Source organism: Ranitomeya variabilis, unplaced genomic scaffold (genome assembly GCF_051348905.1).
Source record: "Ranitomeya variabilis isolate aRanVar5 unplaced genomic scaffold, aRanVar5.hap1 Scaffold_264, whole genome shotgun sequence".
NCBI lineage: Eukaryota > Metazoa > Chordata > Amphibia > Anura > Dendrobatidae > Ranitomeya > Ranitomeya variabilis.
The window spans coordinates 45,494-61,135 of record NW_027508017.1 but is presented as its reverse complement, the minus strand read 5'-3'; the positions used below and the strand labels follow the sequence as shown (position 1 = coordinate 61,135).

The 15,642-nt window shown below is 45.4% G+C and overlaps 1 protein-coding gene across 1 annotated transcript; it reads left to right on the top strand.

Moving 5' to 3' along the window:
• The first annotated feature begins 1,017 nt into the window (after positions 1-1,017).
• Positions 1,018-14,186, top strand: LOC143789470 (ATP-dependent (S)-NAD(P)H-hydrate dehydratase-like). The gene is made up of 9 exons (XM_077279021.1): positions 1,018-1,223; positions 5,919-5,964; positions 7,120-7,208; positions 7,289-7,397; positions 7,497-7,547; positions 7,624-7,728; positions 10,665-10,785; positions 12,156-12,276; positions 13,074-14,186. The coding sequence occupies exons 1-9, from the start codon at positions 1,120-1,122 to the stop codon at positions 13,222-13,224; spliced, it is 897 nt and encodes a 298-aa protein (XP_077135136.1). The 5' UTR covers positions 1,018-1,119; the 3' UTR covers positions 13,225-14,186.
• Positions 14,187-15,642: the final 1,456 nt, after the last annotated feature.

Here is a 15,642-nt window from a genome sequence, read left to right as displayed (position 1 = left end):
TCATTAATGATCTCAAGGCAGTTGGGACCACAGTAGTTTTAGGCTGATCTCTCACCTTCCTCATGATCAAGGATACCCCATGAGGTGAGATTTTGCATGATGCCCCAGATCGATGTCAATTTACAGTCATTTTGTATATCTTCCATTTTCTTACTATTGCACCAACAGTTGTCTCCTTCTCACCCAGCGTCTTACGTATGGTTTTGTAGCCCATTCCAGCTTTGTGCAGGTCTATGATCTTGTCCCTGACATCCTTATAAAGCTCTTTGGTCTTGCCCATGTTGTAGAGGTTAGAGTCTGACTGATTAATTGAGTTTGTGGACAGTCTTTTATAAAGGTGACTATGTAGGACTGCTGTCTTTATTGCGGGTAACGAGTTGATTCGGAGCGTCTAACTGATCTGTAGGAGCCAGAACTCTTAATGGTTGGTAGGGGATCAAATACTTATTTATTACTGCAAAATGCAAATAAGTTTATATAATTTATACAATGTGATTTTCTGGATTTTATTTTTGATATTCTATCTCTTGATGTTAAAATTAACCTACTCTTAAAATTATAGACTGTTCATGTCTTTGTCAGTGGGCAAACTTACAAAATCAGCAAGGGACGAAATACTTATTTCCCCCACTGTATTGGGATAGAATCTTGAAGATGAGAATATTCCTTTAAGCCCCTGTAGACCTTAGATGACTGTTGGCCACATGATGATTTGGCCGGTAGCTATCTCGCCTGTTTCTCCCATACACAGGAACGCTCACTACCAAAGGCTCTGGTGTTCTCTGAGAGTCTGTCAGCGGCTAATCTCAGAGAGAAATAAACAATCTGCAGTCGGACATGCCAGATCCTTAACTCCCCCGACAGTCATCTCTCCGGGCCCCCCATACGGCAGCTTTGTCCGAGCTCAGCCTGTATTGGGGTGTAACTCCTGATGCCCCCAGAGTGTGACGTCAGTGCAGCTAGGCAGTTCATCTATATACTGCCAGGAGGAAGCCTCTGGAAGTCTTGTACATGGATCTTTGCTTATTATCCTGGCTTCTGGAAAACTAATTTTGTCATTTTCATACTTTAGTTCTAGAGAGATCGTTCTCTCTGCGTCCCACACGGCCAGCCAAGGACATGGAGAATATCTTCCAGCTGGTCAGAAATGTCATCCCCCCACTTGCATCTAAAAAGCACAAAGGTCAAGATGGAAAGATTGGCATCGTTGGAGGCTGTCAAGAGTAAGCACATCGACGTCCTGGGGGTCTTTGGTAGTGAACGAGAAGGGCAATAATGGGATATCTGTATACATGCCCAGCCAAGACGGCACACATGGGCACAAGCAGTCTGCTGCCGCTATGGGGTCTACTACATGCAGTTTCACATAGACTTATGTATGGGGGGAGCTGTAAGGCTGTGTGCACACAGTGAGTAATGGATGCAGAAATCTCTGCACCCCTTGGCAGGAAAAATGCAAGTTTTTGGGTGTTTTTTGAGTAATTTGAGTGAAGTGAACAGTTAAAAACACAGATAAGGCTAGTTTCACACTAGCGTTAACTGCAATACGTCGCAAATGCGTCGTTTTGCCGAAAATACGCATCCAGCAAAAGTTCTTGCTGGATACGTTTTTTCGTCATAGACTAACATTAGCGACGCATTGCAAAACGTCGCGTCCGTTTTGCGACGCTTGGGCGTGTGGTAGCGGACCGTCGGGAGAAAAAAAGTTACATGTAACGTTTTTTGCTCCCGACGGTCCGCTTTTTCCGACCGCGCATGCGCGGCCGGAACTCCGCCCCCACCTCCCCGCACTTCCCCGCACCTCACAATGGGGCAGCGGATGCGTGGGAAAAATGCATCCGCTGCCCCCGTTGTGCGGCGGAGACCACGCTAGCGTCGGGAACGGCGGCCCGACGCACAGCGACGGGTTGTTCCCGACGCTAGTGTGAAAGTAGCCTTACTGACATGCATGCAGCAGATTATAATCTGCAGGTGAGAAATACTGAACGTGTGCATGGCACTTCAGGTTTCACATTCACTTTGCTGCTATCAGGATCTGCCTGGCAAAAACGCACCAAATCTGCAGCGTGTGCACAAGCCCTAAGGCTACATTCCTACAATGAGCTTTTGATGCTGCAGATTTTCGGCACCTATTATGTAGTTTGGGTACTTAGCGTTTTTTCTTTTACATGCGTTTTTAAAATTGTGTTATTGTCTCTGCAGTTTTTCTTTCTTGTTGATATGTCATGTTTTAAATAAAGCGGCTTTTGTTTTTGATACTTCCTGGCATTTGGCTTTGACAAAACTTTGATATGGTCATGTGCGGATTACATGTGTTTGGGATGCCCTTCCGCAGCGGAGAACACAAAACCACGTGCATTTTTTACCTATCTAATGCATCGTACCCACAAGAGAACTGGTCATGTTGTGAATTTAAAACTCGCACCGCGGGTCATTTACGCAGAGTTAAAAAGAAGCGCAGTGTGCACGAGATTCCTATAACTCCCACCCACTTGGCTGGAACTGAAAGACGCTTTCGTTTTTGATGCAGCGTCAAAAACTCATTGTGGGCACACAACCTATGGGATAACAATGTTTTAAAAAAAAAAAAAGGTAATAAAACCTGTGTGAAGAAAATCTTGTGCTGGATTGAGGACAGCACAATTATGGTAATTATCGGCTCCATACAGGCCAATCTGCAGTCGTTTAATGGTCTGTTTAGCCTTTCTGTGTACAATCAATGATGACTGTTCTGTGCACAGGAATATTACTTTATTTGCAGGTCTCCTCAGGATGATATGTCCGCAGGTTTTTGCTATTTAATCTGAGGGCAGCAGGAGATGGGGTATGAGACACTGACTCCAGTGATGTCACTGAATAGGCTGTGTGCTGTTTTTAATACAATTAATGTTTTATCAGCAGGAGATTAACACTAGAGTTGAGCGAATATATGTTCGGAATCGGTCTACAAATCTGAATTTGCCATATTCGTGCCATCTTGCTTACCCTATTTGTGCCAAATTTATGTTTGACGATCGTTTTCGGACATATTAGCTGATTTCTCGCTCAATGACATTCGGCATATAGACATTTTTACTCCTCCAACATAAAGGCTTTGGGAAAGCGAGAATGGGGCTCTGCAGCCCAGTCCTGAATGGAGCAGAGATGTTCTTACTCTACCTTTCCTTCATTTGTTGTCAATGGGACTGCTAGGGAAAGCCGAGCACTGTACTCTGCTGTATCCCACAGTCCATTAACAATGATTACACATGAATGGAGCGGAGGCCAAGTGTGCATACCTTCGCTTCATTGAAGATGAGGCTGCAGAGACCTGTTCTCAGGACTGCTGAACATCCCAGCAGTCCGATCAGCAAATCTTGGTTTTGTGGGAATAATCCTTCAAAAACCTTCAAACATCATGCCACCCAAACTCTTGTTAAAGGGAACCTGTCACCACCACCCCCCCCCCCCCCCAGGCATTTGTAACTAGAAGAGCCACCTTGTGTAGCAGTAATGCTGCATTCTGACAAGGTGGCTCTTTTAGTTCTGGGTGCTGTAATTGCCGAAATAATCAGTTTTGTTATTTGTCCAAAATACCTTGTCTTCAGTCAAGGAGGCAGGCCTTTCCCCCCTGCTTCAGACGCCGCACAGCCGTCAGTCATGTCTTCTTGGCGCCGCCTCCTCACCACTGTTTTGAAATCTGCCGGCGCCTGCGCTGATTTCTTCTGCTTTGGGCAGGCGCAGTGAGCGCTGGCAGTCTTTCCTCATATGCAGTCTCGGTGACTGCGCCTGTGCGGCCGCCCTGCTTGTAAATCCCAGCCCCCGCAGTTAATTATGATTTATTCACATTGCGGGCTGGGATTAACAGGCAGGGCGGCCGCACAGGCGCAGTCACCGAGACTGCATATGAGGAAAGACGGCCAGCGCTCACTGCGCCTGCCCAAAGCAGAAGAAATCAGCGCAGGCGCCGGCAGATTTCAAAACAGTGGTGAGGAGGCGGCGCCAAGAAGATGTGACTGACGGCTGTGCGGCGTCTGAAGCAGGGGGGAAAGGCCTGCCTCCTTGACTGAAGACAAGGTATTTAGGACAAATTATAAAACTGATTATTTTGGCAGTTACAGCACCCAGAACTAAAAGAGCCACCTTGTCAGAATGCAGCATTACTGCTACACAAGGTGGCTCTTCTAGTTACAAACGCCTGGGGGGGGGTGACAGGTTCCCTTTAACCCATTAGGTGTTTGCCGCCCTGTTTAGACGGGCCGATAGTTGGAAACCAGTGTTCGTATGGACATTCTTTTCATGATTATCAGCATAAGTGGGCCTTTCATTTCTTTTTTGCCCTGATGTTTTAATAAATTGCTATAGTTGCCATGAGGTTACATTTTTATATCTTTTCATGACTGGTTGAACAATGGCCACAGGCTAAAAAAAAAAAAAGCATATCCAAGTCATAGTTTTAGATTTAAGCGAAAAAGAGCCCCTGTTAATCAGAGAATGTTTCTCCTTTAGGCATATCTGCCTGTGTTCAGCAGAGGAAGGCACGGTGCTAGTTTCCTCTGCATTTGTTCAGAGGCAGGCACGGTGCTAGTTTCCTCTGCATTTGTTCAGCAGAGGCAGGCACGGTGCTAGTTTCCTCTGCATTTGTTCACCAGAGGCAGGCATGGTGCTAGTTTCCTCTGCATTTGTTCAGCAGAGGCAGGCACGGTGCTAGTTTCCTCTGCATTTGTTCACCAGAGGCAGGCACGGTGCTAGTTTCCTCTGCATTTGTTCAGCAGATGCAGGCATGGTGCTAGTGTCCTCTGCATTTGTTCAGCAGGCGGGCATGGTGCTAGTTTCCTCTGTCTGTGTTCAGCAGAGGCAGGCACGGTGCTGGATTCCTCTGCCTGTGTTCAGCAGGGGCAGGCACGGTGCTAGTTTCCTCTGCATTTGTTCAGCAGAGGCAGGCACGGTGCTGGTTTCCTCTGCCTGTGTTCAGCAGAGGCAGGCACGGTGCTAGTTTCCTCTGCATTTGTTCAGCAGGCGGGCATGGTGCTAGTTTCCTCTGCCTGTGTTCAGCAGAGGCAGGCACGGTGCTAGTTTCCTCTGCATTTGTTCAGCAGAGGCAGGCACGGTGCTAGTTTCCTCTGCATTTGTTCACCAGAGGCAGGCATGGTGCTAGTTTCCTCTGCATTTGTTCAGCAGAGGCAGGCACGGTGCTAGTTTCCTCTGCATTTGTTCACCAGAGGCAGGCACGGTGCTAGTTTCCTCTGCATTTGTTCAGCAGATGCAGGCATGGTGCTAGTGTCCTCTGCATTTGTTCAGCAGGCGGGCATGGTGCTAGTTTCCTCTGTCTGTGTTCAGCAGAGGCAGGCACGGTGCTGGATTCCTCTGCCTGTGTTCAGCAGGGGCAGGCACGGTGCTAGTTTCCTCTGCATTTGTGCAGCAGAGGCAGGCACGGTGCTGGTTTTCTCTGCCTGTGTTCAGCAGAGGCAGGCATGGTGCTAGTTTCCTCTGCATTTGTTCAGCAGAGGCAGGCACGGTGCTGGTTTCCTCTGCCTGTGTTCAGCAGAGGCAGGCACGGTGCTAGTTTCCTCTGCCTGTGTTCAGCAGAGGCAGGCACGGTGCTAGTTTCCTCTGCATTTGTTCAGCAGGCGGGCATGGTGCTAGTTTCCTCTGCCTGTGTTCAGCAGAGGCAGGCACGGTGCTAGTTTCCTCTGCATTTGTTCAGCAGAGGCAGGCACGGTGCTGGTTTCCTCTGCCTGTGTTCAGCAGAGGCAGGCACGGTGCTAGTTTCCTCTGCATTTGTTCAGCAGAGGCAGGCACGGTGCTGGTTTCCTCTGCCTGTGTTCAGCAGAGGCAGGCATGGTGCTAGTTTCCACTGCAGGTTCTCACTATGACACATGTATATCGCATATTTATAATTCAGCGCTGGGATTAAAAATGCTTTGCCTTTGTTATAGATATACCGGTGCTCCGTACTTTGCTGCAATTTCAGCACTTAAAGTGGTAAGTAAATTATTACTACAAATGGAAAATCACATCACTTGGTGTGTAAAGAATGCAGTATCCTATGGCTGTCCATACCTATTAGGGGAAAATGATTAAAAACTGGCCATTTAAAGGGGTTGTCCACTACTAGGACAACCCCTTCTTAATACTTATGTTTTGACCTGTAAAAATAAGTACACCGGTACTCGCCTCTGATGCCGTTCCAGTGGTGTTGGCACTCGCGGGGCTCATCGGAAGTTCTATCACGTAAGCCCTGCGCCCCATCAGTGCAGGCGTCACTGTCTTTGCCTTCAGACAAATCGCACATCAAGAGGAAGTTGGAGAGCTGCCGCAGCCCTGACTTCCTGTTGATGTTGATGACATGTTCGAAGGACAGTGACGCCAGCACTGATTGGGCGCAGGGCTTACGTGATAGAACTTCATGTGAGCCCCGCGAGTGCCAACACCGCTGGAATGGCATCGGAGGCAAGTATAGGTGTACTTATTACAGGGCCAAACATGAGGCATGAGAAGGGTTGGCCTAGTAGTGGGCAACCCCTTTTAAAATGTTTTCACTGATGATGGCTGGCGACTTACCAATGTTGGTCTTAAAAAGCTATCGACTATGTTGGATATTATTGGAGATTGTGTCAAATATGAAAGAGATTTATTGAACTCGGTACAAAAGAAAATCAGAACAGTTGCTCTTAAAATAAATAAATAAATTACAGTATTAATTTGCAAACGAGAGCTGGAATCTGGTTGTCCTGTGCACCAGATATCATACATTTCCCCGTATGTGTGCAGCAAATTGATTTAATGATGACCTCTATCCACAAGGTCAGTCTTTACATGTTGGCCATATTGATCCTATGTAATGTAAATGGCGAGCTTGAAATATAAAACGTATACTATAACTACACGTTTGTGTCTCTCTTGAGCCAATCGGCTGTTATGAAGCCATACAGTATATACCGTATTTTTCGGTGTATAAGATGACCCCCAACTCTTCGGGGGTCATCTTATACACCGGGTGTCGTCTTATACGGCGTGTATGGTAATGGCTGGAAAGCTTTCATCCTTGATGTTACATAACTCGTGTTTCTATTATATTGGCATTGTATTGTATTCTCCATAGCCCAGCTCTGACCTCCTGTATATTAATATTCATAGGGTGCAGATTTGTCCCAGGTATTTTGTACCAAAGATGCAGCGACTGTGATAAAGTCGTACAGTCCAGAGCTGATTGTACATCCTGTTCTGTAAGTGTTCATCAGTACCATTAATAATGGATCACCTTCATGTTCACTGTACATTGCTTATGTATATGATATTCACACAGTGATCATCCCAATGCATTGCATGAGATAGAAAAATGGCTTCCAAGACTACACACTCTAGTAATTGGACCGGGTTTGGGAAGAAATGATTCCATACTGGACACTGCAAAGGTATTACTATCACAGACAGAACCAGTGTTCTAGCCTCAAGTCATTACAAGTTCCTTGTATAATCCTTATGAAGTATTCATGCCTATTTTTATTTCCCAGGGTATTATTGAAAAAGCCAAGGCGAAGGGCATTCCTCTGGTTATAGATGCGGTGAGTATGCCGCTTTTATTCTTTGGGCATTTCTATATTGTATTTGGCACTAAGTAGATGTTGCCCTGTCTTTTAGGATGGACTTTGGCTGATTGCCCAACAACCTTCTGTTATTCAAGGCTATCAGAGGGCTGTCCTCACCCCAAACTTCATGGAGTTCAGTCGGCTGTATGAAGCGGTGGTAAATATATTCAGTGACCATGCTTGGTCATGTAACTGTAAATGTTAGATAGATTCTGCTTCTAGAGAAATTGTACATTCGATTGATTTTAGGATTCCCCAGGATCTTGGCCTCAAGAAGTGAGAGATGAATGTAAGTGGTGCTACTAGGAAGAGAAGTCCATGGACTGATCCTTAAAGTGGCTTTGTTAGGTGTCCTGCCACCTGTTACTGAGGGCAGCATAGTACAGAGGCTAACCTCTATCATCTTGGTGTTAGATACCACAGGACATCTTGAGAAGTCTTCTGGAGTCCAGGCCTTGAAGGGTCAGAGATGTTCTGGTGGTACCCAGTAGGCTCCAGTGATATGGCTGATCGTTAAACAACTCCCCCAGATCTTTTTACCACCTACAATATGATGGCTTAGGACCCCATTTTTTTATACTATGGAGGTCCACAGTTTTATAAAGATATATATTGTGTATATATAGCCAGAAAATTATTTAGGAACCTGCTACATGCTTTGTATCCAGAGGCAGTGTGAATCAGACGCCGACCTCCATTACACACCTGTATGTGTCACTCTGAAACGCTAAGGCGACTCAGAGAAACATGGTGGCTAAAGCTAGTGACAAAGGTGTGAGCAGAGGTGGCAGGTGACAAGCCGGAGGATGTGTGTCCCTGTGACTAATGTCTTCGGTCACCTTGTCCCCATTTCGGTGCATAGATGTTTGTAGTGAGGTGGCCGGTTTTTGGTTCATGTTGGCTTTGGATCGGGCAGCATTAAAGGAAATCTGTCAGTAGGTCATGGGAAGCTGAATACAATAATACATTGATATCTGCCATCCGTTGCCTTATTCCACATAAAGCCTTGTCTTTCTTATTTGTGAATGAGCTGTTAAGATCTATGGGCTGGACACTGATCTGCAAGAGAATCTGCTTCCAGGGCTTATTATAAATGAAAGTGGTCTTTACCAGTGAGATACATGTAATGATTGATGCACAGCTCTTCCGTGAGATCAGAACTAAGGCTACGTTCACATTTGCGTTGTGCGCCGCAGCGTCGGCGACGCAACGCACACAAAAACGCAGCAAAACGCACGCTAAAACGCTGCGTTTTGCGACGCATGCGTCCTTTTTGGCCGAAAGTTGGACGCAAAAAAAATGCAACTTGTTGCGTTCTCTGCGCCCAACGCAGCACAACGCATGTCCATGCGCCCCCATGTTAAATATAGGGGCGCATGACGCATGCGGCGACGCTGCGGCGCCCGACGCTAATGTGAACGTAGACTAACAGTGTCACAGACTAATGAGACAGCGTTCACTTCTGTTGTGCTAACACATTTGTACTGCAGGTTCCTCTGATAGTGCTTCAACTTCCATCTCACAGGCAGCCAGTGTGGGGGGTGGCGCGGCAGTACAGCAGAGCTGACATCACTGCAAATAGGTTTGCAATGACACAAAGTTCAACTCTGCTGTACCGTGTAGGTTCTGCAATGCTACGTTATAATCAGACCCAGCTCTGCAGCAGGGCTGCCAGCACTGAGAGGACAAGTGCTGCTGCCATGTTTGTAATGACACAGGTCACTTCTACTGTACTCTTAGGGTACTGTCGCACTAAACGATTTACCAACGATCACGACCAACGATACGACCTGGCCGTGATCGTTGGTAAGTGGTTGTGTGGTCGCTGGGGAGCTGTCACACAGACAGCTCTCCAGCGACCAACGATGCCGAAGTCCCGGGTAACCAGGGTAAACATCGGGTTACTAAGTGCAGGGCCGCGCTTAGTAACCCGATGTTTACCGTGGTTACCAGCGTAAAAGTAAAAAAAAAAAAACAGTACATACTCACATTCCGGTGTCTGTCCCCCGGCGTTCTGCTTCTCTCCACTGTGTCTGCGCCAGCCGGAAAGCACAGCGGTGACGTCACCGCTGTGCTCGCTTTCCGGCTGGCCGGCGCTCACAGTGCAGAGAAGCAGAACGCCGGAGGACAGACACCGGAATGTGAGTATGTACTGTTTGGTTTTTTTTACTTTTACGCTGGTAACCACGGTAAACATCGGGTTACTAAGCGCGGCCCTGCGCTTAGTAACCCGATGTTTACCCTGGTTACAAGCGAACGCATCGCTGGATCGGTGTCACACACAACGATCCAGCGATGACAGCGGGAGATCCAGCGACGAAATAAAGTTCCAAACGATCTGCTACGACGTACGATTCTCAGCGGGGTCCCTGATCGCTGCTGCGTGTCAGACACAGCGATATCGTATGGATATCGCTGGAACGTCACGGATCGTACCGTCGTAGCGACAAAAGTGCCACTGTGTGACGGTACCCTTAGCTCTGCTGTACTGCGCTAGTTCTGACCTCACTGCAGACTAATGTGTGATTGCACTGGTAATGCCCTCTTTCATTTACATAAACTCTTGGCAGATTCTCATAAATATCAGTGTCCTGCTCATAGTTAACAGCTCGTTAGCGTATGAGGAAAAAACTGGATATTTTTTTGGAGTAAGACAACACAGTGCAGATATCAAGGAATCATCTTTGGTTTATCCTACTGACAGATTCCATTTAATTTTATGGCTGGTAGGATTCTGACTGCCTTCTGAAACCAGGGGCGATCATTACACTGAGCTCATGGTATTACAAAATAATAATCATTCTTACACAAGCTAATGGGAAATTTTCTGCATGTGCACTGGTGAGAGGAGGGAATATGCTCTGGTAGCTGCAGGGGATATCATTTGGACCTAGGGAGCCCAGCGGTGGCTTACCATGAGACAATGGCATTGTAAATGCATGCTCATTAAATGCTTTTTTGCGGTTAGTAGATCTGGACGTGTTGTGTGCTGTTCTGCAAGAAAGCAAACATTAATTTTGTATCTTTTAATTTAACTCCTGTAAAGAGTGAATGAAAATCCGAAATGCTGAGAAGTTTCTTTTCTATTTGCAGCTCACTGAGCCTGTGGATACTAGCGATCAGCATGGAAGTGTACTCCGGCTCAGCCAAGCCATGGGCAATATTACCATTGTTCAGAAAGGAGAGTGGGATCTAATCTCCGACGGGGATAAAGGTTTGTGCACCTACTGGTCAAACGAGACTATAGCATGGAGGATTATCGTAACATATGTAATATCCACTTAGAGAAATGGCACTGATACAATCATCCAAGCAAGTGAGGGATGAAAAAAGCAATGTTAGGAATATGGCTGCTACTTCTCCAGTTCACATTCTTATACCTTCGTTTTCACGCAGAAAATATTGAGGTCATGTATTGGCATTGTGGTTATTAATGTTATAATATGGAAAATGTGTACTTGTAGTAGTTTCAATATCATCAAAGGGAACAGAAACGGATTCCTTTAAGGGGTATTCCTATCTCCAAGATCCTATCCCAATAAGTAATAGGTGCAGTAATAATATTAGCCAATATCCGCAGTTAGAAATACATTATAGTTTTTCTGATTCGCTAGGTCTCTTTACTCATGTGCAGGCATTGCAGGACCTTAGGTATCCATGGTTACGACCACTAGCAACCAGCTGTCACTATATCAGTGGTTGTTACCATAGATACCTAAGGTTCTGCACATGAGGAAAGAGACATGATGAATCAGAAAACTATGCTACATTTCTGTTTGGAGGCATTTGATAATATGATTACACCTATTACATATTGGGTGGGATAGGATCTTGGAGATGGGAATACACCGTTAAAGCTATATGATGTTCTATTACTTAATAGAGCATGTCTGGGTACTCCACACCGGGTAGGTACCGGCTATACTACACCGCTAATGTATGCCTTTAATAGCAGTGGCAGGCGCTGCTGCCAATAGCTGCTGTTAACCTCTTAAATGCTACTGTGAATCATTGACTGCAGCATTTTGCCGTCGATCAGTGCAATCTAGCCTGATCATTTCTTCACTGTGATGTGATTGTGGGGAGCCGATGGGTTTCTATTAGTGATGAGCGAGTGTACTCATTGCTCGGGTTTTCCAGAGTGTGCTCGGGTGGTCTCCGAGTATTTATAACTGCTCGGAGATTTAGTTTTCCTTGCCGCAGCTAGATGACTTGCGGTTACTAGACAGCTTGACTACATGTGGGGATTCCCTAGCAACCAGGCAACCCCCACATGTATTCAGCCTAGCTAGTAGCTGTAAATCATCCATCTGAGGCATGCAAAACGAAATCTCCGAGCAGTCATAAATACTCGGAGACCACCCGAGCAACGAGTATATTCGCTCATCACTAGTTTCTATGACAGCCGGGGTCTACCGAAGGTTTTTTGTGCCTGTCATGTTTTGTTGTTGTATTGCTGTACATAGTACAAGCGATCAAACTATCACAGGTTCAAGTCCCCAAAAGGGAGTGAAATATAAGTTGAGAAAAAAACATAAAATTTGAATTAAGCCAAATTCTAATTCACTTCTTTTGTATTTAAAGTTTTAGTGTGCAATCATGAAGGTAGCAGCCGGCGCTGCGGAGGACAGGGTGATCTCTTAGCTGGTTCTCTTGGCGTCTTGGTACACTGGGCATTTCTTGCTGGACCAGAAAAAATAAATGGGTATGTTTTGTCAAATCAAAGCTTGTCGTGTAATTTCCCTGTCACAATGGACTCTCAAATCATTTACTTTATCTTTGCACTGATTTGAATTCTTTTGAGTAACCCCTAATTATCTGGAATCCACCATTTACCAACTTGATAGAACTTTACAGTAATATATTTTGTACAAGCTAGTTATCCAGAATCAAGCAGTACTCGCAGTAACGGCCCTGGTGTCCGTGTGTATTCTTTCCCAGTGTAAGGGGTGTGCGGCGTACAGTTTGCTCGCCCTGGCTCCTGCTTGTGACATGACGCGGCTACATTCCCACGTGTGTCACATATCGATGCCAACCATCTGCACTGTGTATTTGGAGTGTTAGAGGAAACAAGCTCCTTGCAGATCTCGCACACAGAATCCAGTCAGGTTTTGCATAAAATGTGTCCATACAGAGGTGTGAATGAAGTCTGAAAAGGATCGGGCAGAACAAAATACAAATACACAGCATCCCTATAATGCCACTTTTATGAATATGTCAGACACTGTTCACCCTACCTGACCTGCCATAGGCTCGCTTAAAAACTTTGTGGATAGAAACTTTTGCATATTTTTATGAATATACCAAACATTTCAGAAATGATGCTTTATAAAAAAAAGTTTGTGCCGTTTTCACCTTCGTTTACAACTGAACCATTCCCTTGGTATCTTCTTTATGCTACATGGTGTGAAATTTTTTTTGGTACCCATTTTCCCATTATGTCTTTCCAGACCTGTATGTTGATCAGATGGATTTTAACCCTTTGATTTTATTCTGTTGCAGTCAGAATCCTTTTGTGGTGGCAGCATTCGGAGCCTGTTCTCTTACAAGGCAGTGCAATCATCAAGCGTTTCAGAAATATGGCCGTTCCATGACCACGACTGACATGATTTCGGAAGTTGGGACCGCTTTTAACAAGCTCTTTGAAACCTGATCTGCTTGTTGTGAACAAGGGACTGCTTTATGCATAGGACTGGCACTGGAATACACAAAAGACACTTGTTCCTATGCAGTAACCATAGGGAAACCATGCAACACCGTATTTTCCTGGAAGGAGGAACTGGTATTGAAGACTCCAGATTTTTGTTTAACCCTTTACCAAAATATAGAGCACTGAATTGCAGGCAGAAGATGAACATTCACAAATGACAGGAAGAAAATCCAATCACGTCTGAACACTATTAGGATATACAGTTACATATGGGTGCTCTGATAATGAGCTTCATGGAAAGAAATGAAAGGCATTAAAGGGGTTGTCTGATATGTTAACATTGATAACCTGTCCTTTGGATAAGGTATTAACTGCTTATCAGTGGGGGTGCGACATCTGTGTCGGTGGACATCAGAAATGCGCAGCTCCATTAACTATATAGTGGCCTCAGCTGGGTACTGTATACCCCAATTTGAATCGATAGTGGGCAGATGTGCAGTACCTGGTCGTCACCACTATACAGTTGACGAAGTTGTGCTCTACAGGTCTGCAACTGAGCACTTCCGTCCGTCATTGGGAACAGCTGATCGGTGGTGGTATCAGGTCTCACACCCCACCCATCAGACATTGATGACCTATCCCATCAATGTTAAAGTTCCGGACAAGATCTTTAATTGTAGATGATCAGTGCTCAGTGACACCCATGGTGATAAGTGCCTGCAATTAGATTTCATTTGTCTCCACTTTGTAACGAGTCCTTTGAAATGTTGTCAGAGCTTCTAATGCATTGTTCTAAATACACATAGTTTGTATGCAATTTTAGAAAATCTTCACAGGAAAGTAAGATAATATCCAGTGAAAAGCTCTGTTGTCTTTAAATTTGGTGATTTTTACTTATGTACAAGACCTACAGTTCTAGGTTCCAGTTGTTTCAAACAAAAGTAAAATAAATATTCTGTATTTAATATTTTGGACTTTTTTTTAAAATAGAAACTATTCGCTTCCTGTGGTAAGCCACACATGCTCGCATACATACGATACCAGCTGTTAAACAGTTAGGAGAATTGGTAAAAATAGATTCAAATATAAAAAATGGGGTTCTCGTCTTGTCTGTGTATATAAAGCGGTAGTCCAAATGCATGACTACTGCTCGATTCACGGTTTACGGCGGGTCTTGTGATTTCCCAAGAAGGTCTAGGGTGCATTTATGCTGCACGAATATTGTGAACCAATGATCCTAGGAATGCTCTATTGACCATAATCATGCAGTCTAAACGGGATGCCACTCAGCTGATGAACAAGCAAAACGTGCATTTGTTGGGTGAAATGATCATCCTTTGCAGCACATAATCTTGAATAAGCAGGACTCTATGGCGAGAACAATAGCTCTGTTTAGACTCGGTATTAAATGAACACTGATGTTGCTGATCGGCAGTCATTTCACACTGCATTGCACCATGTAAATGCACTCCTAAACCCATGAAACAAAGCTGTTCAATGCTACTTTTAGCCATGGTGGTGGGATTCTTGTAGGATTCTTCAATCTCCAGGATCATCTTTATGACCCCAGCTTTTTTCGGTTTTGCGTTTTCCTTTTTCACTCCCCTTCTTCCTAGAGCCATAATTTTTTCATGTTTCCATCAATATGACCATATGAGGGCTTATTTTTTGCGGAACGAGTTGTACTTTTGAGCGACACCATTGTTTTTACCAAGTTGGGTACTAGAAAACCCTGTGAAATATTCCTGGTCTGGAACAGGAACAATGACACCTGAACTGTGAAGGGAGACAACAGACTCAAAGACCCCCGGACCAGGGAAGCATTTCTTGGAGGACGGGATTCGAAAATCAATCTCAGGGCTGCAAAACGAAATCTATTTTCTATCCTTAGGATACAACCTCCCTGACCCATACGTTCTCCACCGAATTGAGCCAGACGTCTCTAAAAAACTAGAGACGGCTGCCCAGCCTGGGAGATTCCCTGGAATTTAGAGAGAAATCATGCAGAGGAAGATCTGCCAGGTCTAGGCCTGGTTGATCTTCACTGAGCGTTACGGGTGCGTCAGGAGGGGGTGGGTTTAAAAGAAGCCTTTTTCCTATCCTGGCAAACCTGTGGCCTCTCTTGGCGGGAAAAATCCTCCGTCCGGGAGAAACGGCGAAATGGCTGAAAAGAACAAAACTTAAGCTTCAGAGGAGGCCAGCGAGGTTTGGACTGAGGAATGAGGGAGCTCGTCCCTCCGGAGGCCTCCTTAATAACTTGGTCCAACTTGGAGTCAAATAGACGGTAACCCTGAAAAAGCAAGTCGGTAAGGGACTTTTTTGAAGATAAGTCCGCCTGCCATGCTTAAGCAAAATGGTCCGTCGGATGGCCACAATATTGCTGGATGCCTGAGCCACACGTGAAGCGGTGTCAAGGGAGCG